The sequence below is a fragment of the Nilaparvata lugens genome, chromosome 1 (genome assembly GCF_014356525.2).
Source record: "Nilaparvata lugens isolate BPH chromosome 1, ASM1435652v1, whole genome shotgun sequence".
In the NCBI taxonomy this organism is placed as follows: Eukaryota; Metazoa; Arthropoda; class Insecta; order Hemiptera; family Delphacidae; genus Nilaparvata; species Nilaparvata lugens.
This window is the reverse complement of record NC_052504.1, coordinates 13,088,843-13,107,132: the sequence shown is the minus strand read 5'-3', so window position 1 is coordinate 13,107,132 and position 18,290 is coordinate 13,088,843. Positions and strand designations below refer to the sequence as shown.

At 34.7% G+C, this 18,290-nt stretch overlaps 1 protein-coding gene across 2 annotated transcripts; it reads right to left on the bottom strand.

Annotated features, from left to right (window-relative positions):
• Nucleotides 1-1,332: 1,332 nt before the first annotated feature.
• LOC111064050 (LIM and senescent cell antigen-like-containing domain protein 1) lies at nucleotides 1,333-17,948 on the bottom strand. Of its 2 annotated transcripts, XM_022351712.2 has the most exons (9): nucleotides 17,792-17,948; nucleotides 13,989-14,033; nucleotides 8,254-8,364; nucleotides 7,346-7,458; nucleotides 5,927-6,119; nucleotides 4,681-4,822; nucleotides 3,753-3,869; nucleotides 3,005-3,146; nucleotides 1,333-1,804 (listed from the first exon to the last, which is right to left on the bottom strand). In XM_022351712.2, the coding sequence occupies exons 2-9, from the start codon at nucleotides 13,994-13,996 to the stop codon at nucleotides 1,605-1,607; spliced, it is 1,026 nt and encodes a 341-aa protein (XP_022207404.1). In that variant the 5' UTR covers nucleotides 13,997-14,033; nucleotides 17,792-17,948; the 3' UTR covers nucleotides 1,333-1,604. The 2 variants fall into 2 exon arrangements, with proteins under 2 accessions (XP_022207404.1, XP_039286586.1); XM_039430652.1 differs by lacking the exons at nucleotides 13,989-14,033; nucleotides 17,792-17,948 and adding an exon at nucleotides 9,853-11,291.
• Nucleotides 17,949-18,290: the final 342 nt, after the last annotated feature.

The window sequence follows — 18,290 nt, the reverse complement described above, 5'->3', positions numbered from 1 at the left end:
AGGTCCAACGTTCAATGTTGGATTCGACGTTGGGCTGTAAATGGGGTTGTTGATGTTGGGTGTCTAGCCGGACAAGTTGGGAGAACTTCAAAACTGGAGACCCAACACATCCAACATCTAAATGTCAACCACCTAGTCAAAATAGATTTGGAACGGGAGTGGGGTTGTTGGACCAACTTGTGGACAGAGCGTGAATGATGAAAGATCCGACTAGTGTTCTTACTACCGGCCCAAAATTGACCAAACTCTAAGATTAGCTAGTATTCTTCTTTTTTCTTTATCTGGCTCTACAGTCCTGGGTGGACCTTGGCCTCCTCTACATGCCGCCTCCATACATCCCGCTCTTGTGCTCCCTGCCGCCAGTTTGCCACACCTAGCACACGGACATCTTCTACTACATCGCTGATCCATCTTCTTCTTGGCCTTCCTCTTTTTCGGGTGCCCATCATCCTTTCATAAGCAGCTTTTGTGGTACTCTTTCATCACTCATTCTTACCACGTGACCCAGCCATTCTATTCTTTTTGCTTTGATACACCTTATAATATTTATTTCGCCAATTGCTTCATCAATCTCATTGTTAAATCTGGCTCTCCAGTTTCCTTCAACGCAGACCGGTCCCCATATCCTCCTGTACATCTTTCTCTCAAAAGACCTCAACGCTCTTTCATCTTTATTCAAAATGGTCCAAGTTTCAGCTCCGTAGGTCACAACCGGCCTTATCAATGTTTTGTACATCTTTACCTTGGTTTGCCTAGAAATAAGTCTGCTTTTGAAAATTTTCTGATTAGCTTAATATGCCCGATTGCCCATCATAATTCGGGTGGAGATTTCATGACTAGTTTTATTATCAGCTGTCAGTGTTACTTCCAAGTATTTAAACTCGCTGACGCCTTCAACTTCACAATCGTCTTCTATTTTCAAGTTTCTAATCAGTCTTCTTCTTTCATCTGCTGACATTCGCATGTACTTTGTTTTACCTACATTTATTTCAAGGCCTAAAACTGTAGCTTCCTCCTTAAGTGTGCAAAACATTTCTTTCAGGCTAAGCTCATTCCTTGCTAACAAAATTAGCTAGTATTAGCTACATAAAAATTTTCAACGATCGATCCAAATTCAAACAGATATTATCAGTGGACAAGGAAAATGAATAATAATTATTAATACAACAAACATGAACACATTCTTATTATTTTAAAATTAATAATTACAAGAATTCTATATGGAATAAATAATGTTGATTAATATCGAGTTATACTACAATAAAATTATTGCAATACTATGCAAGTAATAAAATATTTGATAATAAAACATCTATATTACTGTACTTGTCAAATATCAAGTTATACTACAATAAAATTATTGCAATACGATGCAAGTAATAAAATATTTGATAGTAAAACGTCTATATTACTGTACTTTCAAGTTAAAATTATTAAAGCTTACAATAGTACTATGTTACTAACAGATCTATGTTATGCGTATTAAAATATATTATATTCACGTTAATTTTGTTCATTCCTAGTTTGATTGGGCGTGTTAATCATTGAGGTGGCTAGTACTAATCGAATGATGCGGGATTAGTAAAGCACTCGGAGGCGAGACATCAAGCGGACACTTTCTTGGGCGTGGCCTCGTGAGCCTTGCGCAGGCGCCGACGGAATTCGGCGGGAAACTTGTCGTAGCACTTCTTGCAGACCGGCTTCAGATCCAGCTCATAGAACTTGGTCTTCTGATTCATCTTCTGGTCGCACACCGAGCAGGCGAAGTGGTGCACGCACCAAGCTTTGTTCAGGGCGGTGAAAACTGAAACAAAAGTCATTCAAGATTCAATCCCAGTAAGATGGTTGAATATTATTTGTAAAGAAAACATATATTATTATATACACTCAAACAAATTACGCAAACATTTTTCAATAACTAACGGCAATTAGTGTAATATTTTTGTGTTTTATCTAGTCTTTAAACCGTCAAAATTTAAAATTCTTAGTTTTAGTTGTTTACAAGTGAAAATGGACTAAATTTTAGAAGAGTGAAATCAATCATAACCCTATTTCGAACTTTCAAAATGTAATCTAAATTTGGGAGATAAATAGTACAAGGAATATAAAAACTTGTAGTACCCTTTTATTAAAAGCCTTTTAATAAAATGGTACTATACGTTTCGTATTGTTTTTATCAATTTGAATAAATTAGCCTATATGAGTGAAGTGATTTTATAGTACAAGGAGAATCCTAAGTTTTTCTCTCCCGGTCAGTCATCTCTTGTAAAAATAATACATGAATACATAAGTTGATTCCAGGAAAGAGAAGTGACTTAAAGATAGTTTCCCGGTGGTTCGGAACCCAGCTAGTTTCAAGTTAACCTAAATGCAGCATCATCCGTCTCATTACTCACGAACAAGCCTAAAGCTCATGCGTCAACTTTAGACCCAATTCACATAGAAGTAGAATTGACTTTTCAACTCTCATACAAAACATGGTTGATGGTTCAATGCAAACAGAAGTGGCGTGGTGAAACGCGACTTCTGTTTGCATTGAATCATATTCATATGGGATATAGGAGATAGGAATGGCGTGGAAGGGGCAAAAAGGCAGTGGCACAACACCGCCACTTCACTTCAATGTGAATTGGGCCTTATTTTTGTAAATAATGGCCTTAGTATTGGGCCTTTGATTATAATTTTATCAAATCTGTTAACAACATCAATCTAATAAATATTTTGAAAATGCAAAAGAGTAACCTGACTGGCTCAGGTCTGATGTCGAGTTTTGCGGTCACACCTGATCAATTCAGGGCCTCTGTCATGATCTGCACTGTTTTTGGTAGACGGGACCGACGACTTTACGTGTCCAACCAAAACACGGAGTGACCCGAGAAAAATATCTTAGCCAGCCGGGGTCTGAAACCAGGACTTCTGGTTTACATGAATATTCATAATAATAAAGTAAATAACTGTTCAAATCAGTTTTTTTTAAACTAATTCATAATAAGTACAAACTCACCATCGCCAGCAATGACTTGATTGCAAACAAAGCACAGATTTCCAAACAGCTGGTGATAATGAGTTTCGCAGTACGCCAAGCCCTTCTTCTCATAATGACGATGTCCCAAGAATGGCTTCTCGCATTTAGCGCAAACGAAATGCTGAAAAATACAATTCACATGAACCAAAGTATTCAATGACGAAGTATGAGACTAAATGCGAAATAAGAATAGAGGGAATTAAATTTTCTATTTTAAGAAGTTTGATGAAATTTACGTGTAATTAGTAATATGTATTATGTGTCACAAGTAACGGAAGAAGTTTCAAACATATTCTGTAAAACAGATCGAAGTGTCTTTACAGAAAAATATAAATTCTTGTGTGTTGACCATTTGATGGTGGAGTAAAGCTATGAGTTGAATTTATTATGATTTTTAGTGATCCAGGGTTGAATCGACTTGTGGTGTGGTTTGTGAATTTGGGCAAAGCATGGCCCACACTCCAGAATCTTTCAAACCATAATAAAACTCTAGCAAACTCATCCTTATTTTTACCAATATATTCGTTCAAGTAGGCCTAGTCCTAGTTGAAAAATTACAATCTTTTGTAGATAATTAATTGTCAAATCACAGTCTAAAAATTACAATCTTCTTTTATAATTACTTGTCAAATCACAGTTTGTGATTGAAATAAATTCTATTGAATGAATTATAATCTTAAAAAGAGTAACAGTGATGAAACATAATGAAGGGGCATGTTCTACTAACCTCCACATGCCAATGCTTGCCGAGAGCAGTGACAACTCGCTCCTCGATGGGTCGGCGGCAAGCTCCACAAATCGGAATGCCCATCTTGTCATGGCAACGCAAGCAATACAGCTCATTCTGAAAACGACCAACACAAAATACATACTCTATTGAAGAATACAAATCAACATAAAACATTAATTTGAAGCTTTGAAAAGTTGAACTTTTGAAAATAATTCAAAGCTCTACGGACTTGTACAAAATCATAACAATGATTGGGTGATAAACAACAGAATTAATCCAAAACTGTTTCTCTCCCGGAAGATTTCAAGATTTACAAAGCTAGTCTGTCCTATATAAGTCTCTGTAAATTCGACATTTAATGAGGGGTGATTACTAAAAACTTATTTCTAACGGTGAAACTTATAACAATTTGAAACTTACTCATGACTATAGATTTGAGAGACGTTGATTACAAATCTACGAAACCAAACTGTTACAGACTAATGTAGTTAGTTTGACTTTCAGTAGGATATCAGTGGATAGATGAAAATATTTAATTTATTAATGTCGTTACTTTACGTTTCGCCAGACATTTTTGACCAGATAGTCGAAAACCAGTTAGTTCTACTCGTTTTCGAATCAGTCATGTGGTAGTTTGTGTGCTTTTGCAAGTCAGCTATTAACGAAGACTGTTAGCATGTCAGTCGAAACGTCACGTTAGTGGCCGGACTAACATTATAGATTTAGTAGTAATTTTAAACAGTTCAAATTCCAGTATAGTTTCAGTAGATGAAAATATAAAATCGATTACATCGCGTATATCGATGTTGAGGGTTACTGTCAATGTTGAGACTGCTTTCATTTTCGAGTATATATTGATTACATTGTTGATAAATAATTTAGTTATTGAGTATTTGTAATATTAATATTGATTAAGACAACTGACCACTTCGTTGGCAGTCAATCCTTCGCGACTCTTGACCTCCCTGGCGTCGGAAGTGAGTTCCACCTGACAGGCGGTGCAGTTGAAGTGGTACGGGTGGTACACCTCACCACGGAACCGCAACGGCTTGTCATCAATTACTCCACTACAACAAACAAGTATATTTACTTCAAAAGTTAATCGAAGTTACGAATTTCTTAAAATAACTTAAATAACGAAAAACAATTCAATTAAAATATTAAAAAGAAATAAAATAACATAAAGAAGCTTGAGTATTGGAGGTTGAAATTAGAGTTTTAAAACTCCTTTTTTACCATATTCGATTGCGGTTAAACATCGAGCATTTATAATTAGTATATTACATGATCATATTCAACAAGAATAAACAGTTAATATTTCATTAGATATACTGGTATCAGCTATCTTCTACAGAAGGCAGTGGCAAGGCAGAGTATCGGCAACGCTGTTCTCTAACGCGTTTCTCTACTGCCATAATAACGTGGACCTCACTATAGCAATAATGTCGACATGGAATGAAGAGGCATTCTCTGATTTTTATTGCTCTATTCGAGCCGATTTCGTCCCTAAAAACCATGTAATATTCTTTAATGATAATAACTAATATTATTGTCAATACAATTTGGTATCTTCACATAATATTCTTATCCTGTTGACTACATTACAATCTCATGAAATATTCGAGTATAAACAAAGATATAGAGCTTAGTACTGAATATGTTGAAATAGTGCATTGATGACTTTCGTTCATAGAATTACTACTTGTAATACGAAGAATATATCACACAAAATCTATTCAAAAAATAAAAAAAACCACACAAAATCGATTCAAAAACAAAAAAATTCCACACAAAATCTATTCAACAAAATTCTGCAGGAGGAAGCCTAATAACAAATCATATAAATATGATCGGGAAAGAACAACAGACATGGTCCAAAAACTATTCTATTCCGAAATTTTGATAATGAATAAAGTTGTGTTGTGAGTGATGTTATGCTATTTTTCCATAATAAATACACAAATGAATGATGTTGTCAACCACATTTTTAGTGTTGTTAATAAACTACTTAAAAAGACGTTACTCATTGTTCAGAAAATTGTCTATCATGGAATTAAAATAGAAAGAAAAACTGAGGAATTGAACATGAAATGAAAATGAAAGGAATGGGAAACTACAGAATTAAATGTCACTCAACATGAAATTGAACAAGATAAATGAATTTGACTGACTGGCACTTGTGGCAGATGTGTTTTCCGGTGCCGGCGGCGCGGGCGAGAGCGCGACAGTCGTGACAGAGTGCCTGGCCCTGGTGGCGGATGAAGCCCAGGTCGGCCAACTCCTTGCCGCACTCCTCACATCTGAAGCACCGCGGGTGCCAGTTCGCGTTCATCGCCTTGATCACGCGCCCAATCACAAACTCACCTGTAAATCACAATCCACAATCATTGAAATATTATAACGTTTTTAATCTGTCGAAATAAAAAATCTTATTAGTAAGGCCCGGTTGCACAACAGCCGGTTAAATTTCAACCGTGATTAATTTCACGAGAACCAATCGGAGAAGGGGTTTTTGAAAAGACGGCTTCTCTGATTGGTTCTCGTGGAATTAATTACAGTTAAAATTTAACCGGCTGTTGTGTAACCGGCACTATGTGTTTGCACTGATAATTGGACACAAATCAATAAATGTAAAGATACTAAACCTACTTTTTGGTCTGGTATATGATTGAAAACTCGAAACAGTTTTGGAGGCCTGTTGGTCCTCCCCCAAACATTTTAATGAATTGTGTATAATTGAATCAATAGATGGATGAAAACACAGTACATATATGCAAGATTGCTATTACAAAAAATGACTGCATGGTGGGGCAGCTGATAAAAAGATAGAAGGAAACATACCTTGCCAAAAATGGTGGTTTACTATGAAACATGCAGCTGGCGGGCAAAAACGTATTGAAGGAAATTAATGTGAAACTTGAGAGATCAAAGAGATTGAATAATGAAAAGATAGGCAAAGATAGATCAGAGTTGGAGCAGATATTTCAGGTCTCACAGATCAATATTTATTTATACATTTATTTATTTATTAAAGAAGTCCATTCAAGTATATTTTTCATATTTCAATTTAAAAATACGAAACCAAGCCGGGAGTTACATGTATAATATGATTAAAGATAACCTGCTTCTCTCTAATACAACATGTAAAAACAAATGATCCAAAACTCTTGTGCCCAGTTTCACCAAGCTCTGACATGTCAAAACATTTGAACATGGTCAAGCCGGTTACGATTTAGAAGTGTGTACTGGAATTATCAATAGTAACTATCGCTAAAATTATTTGTACTTTTATTTTTATATCATGTAACAGATAGTTGAATGTAAGAAAGTGCCGACTGCGCTCTAACTCCGCTCTCTAGGAAAAATAAAGGCAGTGATTCTATTCTATCGCCATAGAAATCATTTATGTTCCAGTGCACTCGTTGTGAAGCGTATCTAATTTGACCATGTTTATGTATTGACCGAGCTTGGTGGAACTGGACACATTGGAGTAATATCAAAACTCCTTATGTCTCTTACTAATATATTTAGGATACTGTATAATTCAAGGTTATAAAATCATATTGATAAGTACAGTTGTAAATACTGACCGCATTTTCCACAGCATGGTGCAAAGAGAACATGGAAGTCATGTTCGCAGTACTTTCTGCCTTCAAACTCATAAAAGGTTCCATCTGGAAATGGCCTGAAGCACTGGGCGCACCTATAACCAAGCATGCATTATGCATGTGTGAAAATTGTCATAAAGGACAGTATTCTGATAATAATTTATGTACCTCACAACAATAATTAGTATTATTCAATACAATTAAGTTTCAATTTGAAGTCATGGATTAGAGTCCATTTGAAAAGACACGATACTATATATTAAAAACTCAAACAAATAATATATTGCATTACAATGTACGAAGAATCTATTTTAGGCACATTAGAGGTACATTGTAAACCAGTATATCAGTTGAGTTATTCTTGTTTGGCTTAGTGTTTTTTCAAATGTGTATAATATATTTAGATCAATGACTTACAATAAAAGTTTGTATTAGAATAAAAGTTATAGATCCAATTCACAAATCATTCTAAGATCATGTTACTAATTAATTAGTGGTTCTCCTGTCTTGTGGAACTCACTCCTTACATAATCAATGTAATATCTGTATCAATAAATTTTCAGAGTTTTCACAAATTACTTCCCGAAATGAGTTTCACAAAGATAGAAACAATATTCTTCTATTGTGTGTGGTTTTATAGAAAAATACTATTAGAAATTTCAATTTTCAATGAACGTTTTCATACATAGTAAGCTCAATAAAATTTAATATTCAATAAAACATAAATGTCGTATATAATTTTATATCTTTAGAATGAGAATTACTAAGGCTTTTCATGTATATAATACTAATACTAATATTTAATACTAATAATAATATTAATAATACTAATATTTCATGTATCTAATACTATCATAAACACTAATAAATTGAAGATGCAGACTACTTACACAAAGCACTGTGTATGCCATAATTCTCCATTGGAATTGACAATCTTCTCATGAGGCTCAAAGCCATCTCCACATCGGGAGCAGAACATTTTGTCAAGAGATGTTACCACACTGGAACAAATACAAACACAGTTCAATTTAAACAAACAAAAATTATGAAATTTTTCACTTATCGCTTTCAATGTCACTTGTACGTTGTACCTTACTAAATATATTTATAAAGAGGTCGGTTTCGTAGCTTGAATTTCACAAATAGGTAATAGATAAGTATCTCAATATAATGATGAGTCTAGAATTTCTGAAGATTTATGATTTTCAAAAATCTCACAAACAATCCTTCAGCAAATCTATTCATTGAACATAGAGCTTGCGTGAACAAAACTTACTTCAGACTAAAAATACTGTTACAGGATAACGTCGAACAGTACAGGAAAACGATGGCAGATAATATTATGGAAGGGCGTTTTACAATGGAAGCCTATTCCTGGCGATGCGGAACACGGGAGAGCACATTTTTAGACTAGTTTGTTGTTAATTTGTGTTCTGCGACTATCGTGCTTAAAAGGAAGTTATTTCGGTCACTCTGTTAGGGACGGCAAAATATGTATGTAAGTCGAGTTCAACAATCCACTTTAGAACAAGCTGTCTGTACGAGTCTCATACGAAGTAGAATATGATTTTTTTAATAAATATACAAATAATAGGAGTAGCCAACTTTTAATATGAATAAATCAAAAATTAGCCGGACCTTCTTTGATAGGGGAGAACTGAGAAGCGAGAAATTAAATTATTGTGTTATCGAATTATAGCATTTAAATATTTTTTTTAGGGCTTATTTTGAAAATGAGTAGGGAAAAGAGCAATGTAACTTTAAATTGCCGAACTTGATTGTTTTACGATGTATAGAACAATACTGATAATCAATGAACAATCTAGTCTAGTCATCTATGCCCAAAGTAAATTAACGTGGAAAAAAGGATCTAGTATTGAGGAATAAAAATTTTGGATACTGCTTTTTAGACAGAAATTAATAGTTATCTCTTCAGGTTGTCCCGGAAGAACAACTCTCGTAACATCACGAGGTTCCACAAGCTTAAAACTGAAATTTGGTTTAAATAATGATTAATATTATTAGAAAGATTCTAGAATATTGTTCTAGGGAAAAATATTTTATAATAGTTATTCCGTAGTCCGGAATTCTTCTTGTTAAAGAGTCATCTCATCTCAAAAAATGATGAACATAATTCCTCGAAAAGCTTACAGGTAAAGTGATTTTTAAGATAAAATATCGAGTTATCGGCTTCTAATTATTTTAGAATTTAATATCTATTAGAATAATTATTTATTAATATTATTTGATTAATTATTTATTTTTTTATTTTTGAAGAGTCATCTCATCTCAAAAAATTATGAACATAATTCCTCGAAAAGCTTACAGGTAAAGTGATTTTAAAGATAAAATATCGAGTTTATCGGCTTCTAATTATTTTTCTAATGGCATTTTTTTTTGCTTCAGCTTGTCGAACACCGTGGTTTTCGTTTTACTGAGCCACTCTTTTTAGGAACACTATGATGAATAATCTTGAAGAAATGTTTTACCTTGATTTGGCTGGAGGACTTGCGAGCCTATGATCAGTTTCATTCGACAGATTTCTACTTTTTCGAAAATGATTGTTTTTGGGAGGTAACGGAGGTGGAGTTTCATGGTTCAACTCTTCATAGTCGCCGAGAGAAAAGTCTGTGTTTCTACGTCTTACATACAAACCACTATGATCCAGAGACAACAGTTCAACTGGTAAAGGACTCAGATCTGGATTTTTCGATGCCATCACTGGTCTATTTTTCTAAATAAGTTTCAAATGTGTGCAAAGTTCAATTCAACATTCTAGTTATAATAAATTTCATAACATAGAGCCACACTTATTAGAAGTATATTCCTGTGATAGGTCTAATCAATTTGAAAATATAGGTTTTGCTACGATTGAGTGCAAAGTTCAATTCAACATTCTAGTTATAATAAATTTCCGAAGATAGAATCATACTTAGAAACATATTCCTGTGATAGGTCTAATTAGTTTGAAAATATACGTTTTGTTCGATCCTACAGGATGCTTCTCTTTCGAATACCGGTAATTCAAAAGTTTATTGTTACATTCGATAAGCTCATCTATGAACAATTGGAACAAGAACAATTCAAATTCAAAACGTTCATGAAAATCAATAAATGGCTTTTATAACGATATAGTTCAAACAAAAAATTACATTGGAACGCCGAAAAAGAACAATTCAAATTCAAAACGTTCATGAATAAATATCAAGTCGAGGTGGCCTTGATAACGATGCAGTTGAACAAGAAATTACATTGGAATCCAGATTTTTCCTACAATGAATACAGGAAAACATCCACTTGATTAAATCTTCACTAACTACAACTACCTCTGAAATATAGGTCTATTCAACTGAAGTGGTTTGAGAAATTCATGTCACTTTCAACAATGACCTAGAATTAGAAGAATCGAACAGTTTTTGCTGATTCTACAAATATCAATAATTGAAATTTTCCAACAAAAACGAAAATTCTATCGACACATGAACGATAACTACTAGCAACACTAGGCCTACTGCTATCCAAATAAATTTAAAGCACACTTGCTATTCAGGGCTCACACTAATTCACTGACAGCTGGCAATTCAGTCTGATTAATCAAATGCTAGTGAGCAATATCATGGCTAATAAATTGAACACTGTATTTAATCACACTGTCTCACATTCACAATATTAACTGTTGAATAATACTTCATTTGACGATTCACAGTTTCATAGAAGAGTTCCAAATATTGAAACAGATAAGCGCTCCCTAATGAAACACAACCGTTATTCATGAACGAACACTTCGACTAGTTAGGCAACATAGAGCGTTGAAAACAATTCGTCTACTGTTGGTTCAAAGCAGTGGCCTTTGAACAGTTTGGGAATCAATTCGCTAGATTGGTGATTCGGAATTAATAAACAACGTTCACTGAAGCGTAAACCGCATTTGAGCAGCGCTCTTAGCTCAACTGCAACTAAGACTCAAACGTATTCACAGCTCAGTCTAGCCTTGAAGGCTACGCCATCCTCACACGTGAGAATTTTATTTACAACTAATCTTATCTGCAGCTGTATATGCTTTGCAGGTTCGGCCGCACCTCAGTATAAAAAGAGATGACTTAACGCACACTGACACGACTGCAGTGTTTGCCTACAAGGAAAGTACTATAATCACTGATTCAATTTTTATGTCTTATCAACTTAGCTGTGTCAGTATAACATAGTTAAGGTTCAAGATATTTTTAAAATTGTAACCTATATAACAAGAGATAGATCACTGCAGATCACTTTAAAATTGTTTGTTTTATTCTAATGTATATTTTCAGATTGTGATTTGGGGTAGAAATTGGAATGATCAAAACCTATGTATAATATATGGACAATTTGAAAATAAATTAGGAAATTGAGGAAGTTTTGGGCAATAGCCTGTTTTTTCTTTTCCGATCGTTGTAAGTTTGTGCTAACCTAATAAATAGATAAAGTTTTTGATAAAGAATTAGCTTATCAATTTGCTCACAGTAATTGGAAAAACTAGTTCAAGAAGCTATTTCGGAAAATAACAAGAAATTCGCTTTCATTTTAACGATTTCTACTATATAAGTATTACTTCATTTTTAATTAAAATGAATCCTAAGAAATTCAATATTGGAATTTTATAGAAACTGAAATAGGAAAATATCAACTCTTTTAATACGGTACAGTATAATATAAGTCAAATAGTAGGTAATAACTGGATTTAATAATAGTAAATTTGGAATAGAAACATTAGATTCAAGTGAAATCACAACTGGTAAGATAAATTAATGCCAAACACTGGTATACATAAATTAATTGGCAAGGATAAAACAAGAGTGAAATTCAAATTTACCATTTCTTAGGAAATGGAAGTATGGGAAATTTTTTTACTGCAAAAATACAAGATAATAAATAATCAGTAGATCAATAATTATCTAACGAATAGTGGGAATAGTATTTTCTTAAAACTGCCCTAATGAAATTTCATGAGGTTCACTTCGACTAAGTCTAAAGACATGGTGATTCAATAATATCTAATAGCCTGCTAATTTTTGAAATGTACAGTCCAACAAGAAAGATATACATACACCGTAAATTTCCTGAAAATTATTATGTAGTACCTTTTTTCTGCACAGATATTATGATATAGGTATTATTATTTAGCGTATAGCAGATACACAATACATATAAAGCTCATGAGTCTCAAATGCCCACATAAACACTGTATATTTCCTATCTCTTCGGATGTTGTGTAGTTTTTGGTCAGGAGAACATAAGTTTGTCTGACCGCCATCATTTGCTAGTCCATTTAGCGTTACCCAATGTGCACCATGGAGGCGAACTAGCGTTACACATAACGCTAGGAATAGGTAAAAGGAATTACAATATTCTCAAAAAGCCTTATACTGAACATACTTTTTTAAAATGTATCATTTGTTAACAATCTCAGATCTAAGGTTAATTTTTGGCAATTTGTCTTATACTCATATTTGTCTTATTTACTGATACTGATCAATTGCTCCATTGGAAAGCATCCGTTTTCACTGACACAGCCGGTATTGAAGAGAAAGATACAATACTCAAATCAAATCGTTTACTGCACAAAAAATACATGGTACAATAGATAATCTTTATGAATAACATAATTGTGCTACACGTCGACAAAAGAAAACTTGTACACCGACGTGGAGTCTATTAATAAATATAAACGTGGAGTAATAAATATACTGTAATGGGAGGACGTGGAAAGTGGAAGGTGTGAAGACAGGTAATTCTTTTCTAATAGATGTTTTGCTTTAATACAAACCATGAACTTTTTTGCTTTTCATTAGAGATCCAATAAGAATAGACTTACTATTTTCATACGTAAATTTATCACTAGGATATAAAATTTTTAATTTTGAACTCCCTATCAACAGAGTATACTGCATTATTTGGGATCCTGTATTCTGATATTGAATGGATTTTTTGAATAAAAAACATATATATATTAGTACAGGTCTACACTATTCGTTTTCTAAGGTCGGGTTTTGGGGTAAGTAGCATCTTTGAAACGTGGTTGTTGAAACCAATATAATACTCCTATCTTTACAAACCGGATTCAAAATAAAAAACCCTCTGTGTTGAAATTTCATGTTTTATGACTCGTGATTCTCTGGACATTTTCGATTCACAGATTAGATACCGTCAATTCAAAGTTGATGAAAAATCTGAGCATCTACCCCTAAAACGGTGAAATAGTGGCTGGTGTGTTAAGGATGTAGGGGTGAGAATGTCTCTCACACATCTTCACTTCTCACTCTGCATGCATACAGCCAGTGTAGAGAATGTTCGAAGTGACGGTACTGGCTGCCGAGAAAATACTGATCAAACTCTTGCCCTCACCCTAAAAAATCAAAGCTGAGTCCCTTATGGTAGGAGTCAAAGGTTCATGTTATCTCTCATCAATTAATATGAAATTTTACACCCATGAAGCTGAAAATTTTACGGTAATTTAGTAATTACAATAAATTAAGATATTAATGGTATAATTTCACCATCCACCTTCTTTTGGGTTTCAGTTAGAGCCAAAATTAATCTACTGTTACTATAATAATGTTATGATGTATAGTTTATGAGAACAACTTACCCAGGCATTTGCGAAAAGTGTTTCGGTTCTCAAAACGGAGAAAGTCTGAAACAAGAAATAAAAATTTTATAATTATGACTGGTCTAATTATTGTGTAGGCCTACATGACATTGTAAATAAAATTAGACCCTTCAACAACTCCATAAGAGCTTGGATAACATAATATTTCTCCTACCATTTTGTTTGATCGTAGGATTCCTCTATTTGAACACATTGAATTACCTAACATTTTTATTAAATAATGTTTCAAGCTACAGTAGTAGATTGAGATTTATTTCCTAATACAATTGCAATCATTGGAAATTCAATCTCAATGGAATTAATTCATTGTGGAATGTGAGGCTTGGTCATGGAGCAAAACATTTTCTCGGGGCCTTCGCTCATAAATGACTTCTCAGAAAAGCAGGACTCAAGTATCTTCATAAATATCACCAAACTGACTGCTAGAAGAAAAATAGAGTAAGCATCAGAAAGGTTAGTTAAACTAGAACTACTAAACAATACCAAGAACTGGTTCAGAGCAAACAGGATGAAGCTAACAAACCTTCAGGAGGAGAAAACAAGCTTTCTAATTTGTTCCCTCAAGAATATTTTAATGGACGCCGAGCCAGTGAAGTTGCTTTGGACAACAGGTCAAGGTGGAATCATCATATTTAGGATGTTTGCAAGAGTTCGTGTAATATACTTCAGGAAACTGATGTACATTGCAAGCTGGAAGTACCTTGTCACGGCCAACATATGATTCACTAATCCACATTGCTTCAATGATGTGATGCTACTACAGAGGTGGGCATCCACGACCATTACCTTCTCAGGCCAAATAAGTCACTGCAGAAAGCAACTCTTCAAAAATTTGTACAAATTTTGTGCTCTACAAGTCTACCACTAGTCAAGAGCATAACCTATCACCAGCAAACATAAATATATTTGTCAGAAAACTTAGGTCTTTGATCATCACAAAAACTGAACCAAAAGCAAGACACAAAAATCATGTGCAGTTTGTCGCGAAGTCTGTCTCTTGATCAGGAACCTGCTGGGCTTTATGCTTGGTTCAAAGCTCAGTTGGGCCAGCCACATCCAGCAAGTGACCAAGAGGCTGTCCCCAATCTGTTTCCTTATGCTCAAGCTGAGGGGACATGTGACGGAGGCATATCTGGTCATGGTGTATCATGCACTTTTCTACTATCATATCTCCTACGGTCTACTCATGTGGGTTCACTCAGCCAAGGTTATGGAAATACTGAAGCTGCAAAAACGGGCTGTCAGGATCATTACTGTAAGTGAACATCATGCTCATTGCAAGCCCATTTTTGTTAGGCTGGATATTCGAACAGTATTTAGCCACATCCTCCTTCTCTGCCTTATGTACGTAAAGAAAAAAAACAAAATTTGTTGACTCGGACTGATGTGCATCACCACAACAAGATGAGGCATCCCACACAAGAGCAGCACCTACCCCAGCAGCAGCCATTCGGATGTTCAACAGGCTGCACAGCGAAGTGAGAAATTTACCAAGAGATAGATTGCTTAGCACAGTGAAGCTGAAGCTGAACGACAGGCCACTGTACTCATTTGCTGAGCTTGAGGATGAGCCCCTTTTTTGAATCAGTTCTACTCCAACGACTAGCCAAAATGGGTACCAACCAACCTTGTTCATGACACTGTCTATCTGGAATCCCCAGTCTTCGACAACGGCAACAAGTATCAAGTAAGTAAGTATCAACACTGGCATCGAGAGCTGTGTGATGTCCCCAGGGTGCGCCTCCAGGGATCGTGGGTATGCTATAGAAGTTCAGCACCACGCTACTTCAACAGGCTGCCTGCAGGAGTAAAGTAGTTGGACCTCAACGTGTTTGAGAGAGTTGTGACCGGTTTCCTGAGAGCCAGGGCTTATTACCACGTCCAGGAATTTCTGAATGATGACCTGTCTCAAATGCTATCAGGCTAAAGTGACATTAAGTTGAAGAGCAGGGTTCTAACTAACTTGAATGTTAGTTAATTGTCGTTTTGATTTTGACGAAATGACGTCATCATTCCTACAAGTGTGGGTAATGGACGAAGAAGAATATATAAGATAAAAGAGGCACTGCATGATGAATTTTCTAGCAGTTGACCTTAGTTGGCTCCAGTGAGGATGAGAATATGATTCCAGTCTGACAAGTATAGTGGGCTGTTTGAAGGGACTGAACCACCAACTCCATACATGACAATAATTTCATAAGTAATATTGCATGACACAAATTGAAATGCCTCAATTAAAAAATAAAGAACTAAGAGACAATAGTAAGATATTGTGAGTCAGTGGAAAGAAATAATTTTTTCCACTGACTTACAATATATCATATTTATGATATCATTACATTAATATATCATATTTAATTTCTAATTATTAGAAATTAAAGAACTAAGAGCCAATAATAAGATATTGTAAATCAGTGATATTGTAAGTCAGTGGAAATGATTAGAAAGAGTATTAATGTTTCATATTTACACCAATTCTATGGTCCGTAGATCCCGGTATATGTGATATAATTAGGTTGATCTTATATATTACTAATTCTTGTTTATGCTCTTGTTATAAGTTTAAATGATCAATTTATATTTTAATGTGTGCTGAATCCATTCTTTTCCACTAAAAGCTTTTAATATAGAAACACTTTTTAGGAGTTACAGACTGAGGAAATCAGTTTCTTCAACTAATAATTTTCTCCTGCTTCAAAAAAAGGCACTTCGTGTGATGACATACTAATAATTTTCTCCTGCTTCAAAAAAGGCACTTCGTGTGATGACATATAACAAGTTTGATGCTCACTGCCAGCCCATGTTTCATTGTCTGGGCATCCATACTGTGTCTGGACTTTACATACTAGCATCACTCTTGCACGTCAAAAAAACACCAGTCTACGTTCTCAAGAAGAGAGGAAGTGCACACCTACAACACTCGGGGGAGAATCAACTTAGAAGTTCCACGCCGTCGCCTGCTAAGGTCAGGGATTGTTTTCCGGTGTTTGCAACCAAGATGTTTAACTGCCTGCTCCCTGCTGCACATAGTGAAGGGGCGCTCACCTATTGCGTTCAAGAACACCCTATCAAGGTGGCTCATTGAGGGGGAAATTTTATTGGAGGATTTTATCAATGATGACTATGCTGGTCTGTGACGCCGCCATCTATGTGTGGAATACAGTTTTAATTTTTGACACGATCTATCCGGGGAAGCCTGGTCATCGATTACGATATTGGATAAGATGACCCACAACAGGTCGTAGCATCCGCCACAATGCTAAATAGTAAGTTATAGTAAATAGTGAATACGGTAGTTTAATTAATTTGATATGGAGTTCATTATATTTTTAAATTTAGGCTAAATTTAGCAAAGATGCCGAATTGGAAAAGGATAGAGATTTTTGCTCTTGATAGACAAGGAATTAGGATTGACATGTTAATCAGGTGCTGACTTTATAACGTAATATCGCTGTCACTATATAGATGACTGATAGCTTTCTCTGCCTGATCCCATGCTCAGCTTCTGTATACAGAGTAGATTATAAATGAACTTACAATTTATTTAGCTACAATACAAAGTTATTAATTTATTAGGCTACCAGCCACAAATATTGCAACAAATCAAGATGTAATTTAGTAAACAATAAACAGAAAAACTGATGAAAAGTTTAAACTGCTTTCCTTTACACAAACTTATGAGTAAATTTGTAAGATGGACTAGGATACAGAAGATCCAAGATTTGATAACACTCTTAATTGAATGTTTTATTACGGACGGGCTAGATAAATAGTTAACTCACCAATAAAATACAAAGGCAATTGCAGTTCCAACTGTCTATGAATACTGGAAATAAATTGTGACCTCATTTAATATCCTTTACCTTGAAGCACAACCCACTAGCAAAGACATACATTTGGATTTGGGCATCTTGTTTATTCCAAAATACCAAATTTGGAGCTTCCTTGCTTCAAGGAATACCAAGAACGATAGACATGATTCTGGAGGTATAATACAAAACTTTTGAACCAGAATTATCATGATAAATGAAATAAAAAGATTTAAAAATTATCAATAGTGAATAAAAAAATGTTTTCTGTAGATAATTTATATAAAAATTTATTTTTATCCCTGTTGTTGGCATCTCCAAAGTCTTTCTGAGCATACCCCGTCTCAGAGTTTTATAGTTTGATTCTATGTCCATAAAATTGACCAAATATCAGTACATTTATGCTGCCACTATCAACCAAAAATAGACAAAACAAAGTAACATTCTTTGGCTCGCCAAAAACAGACATCAA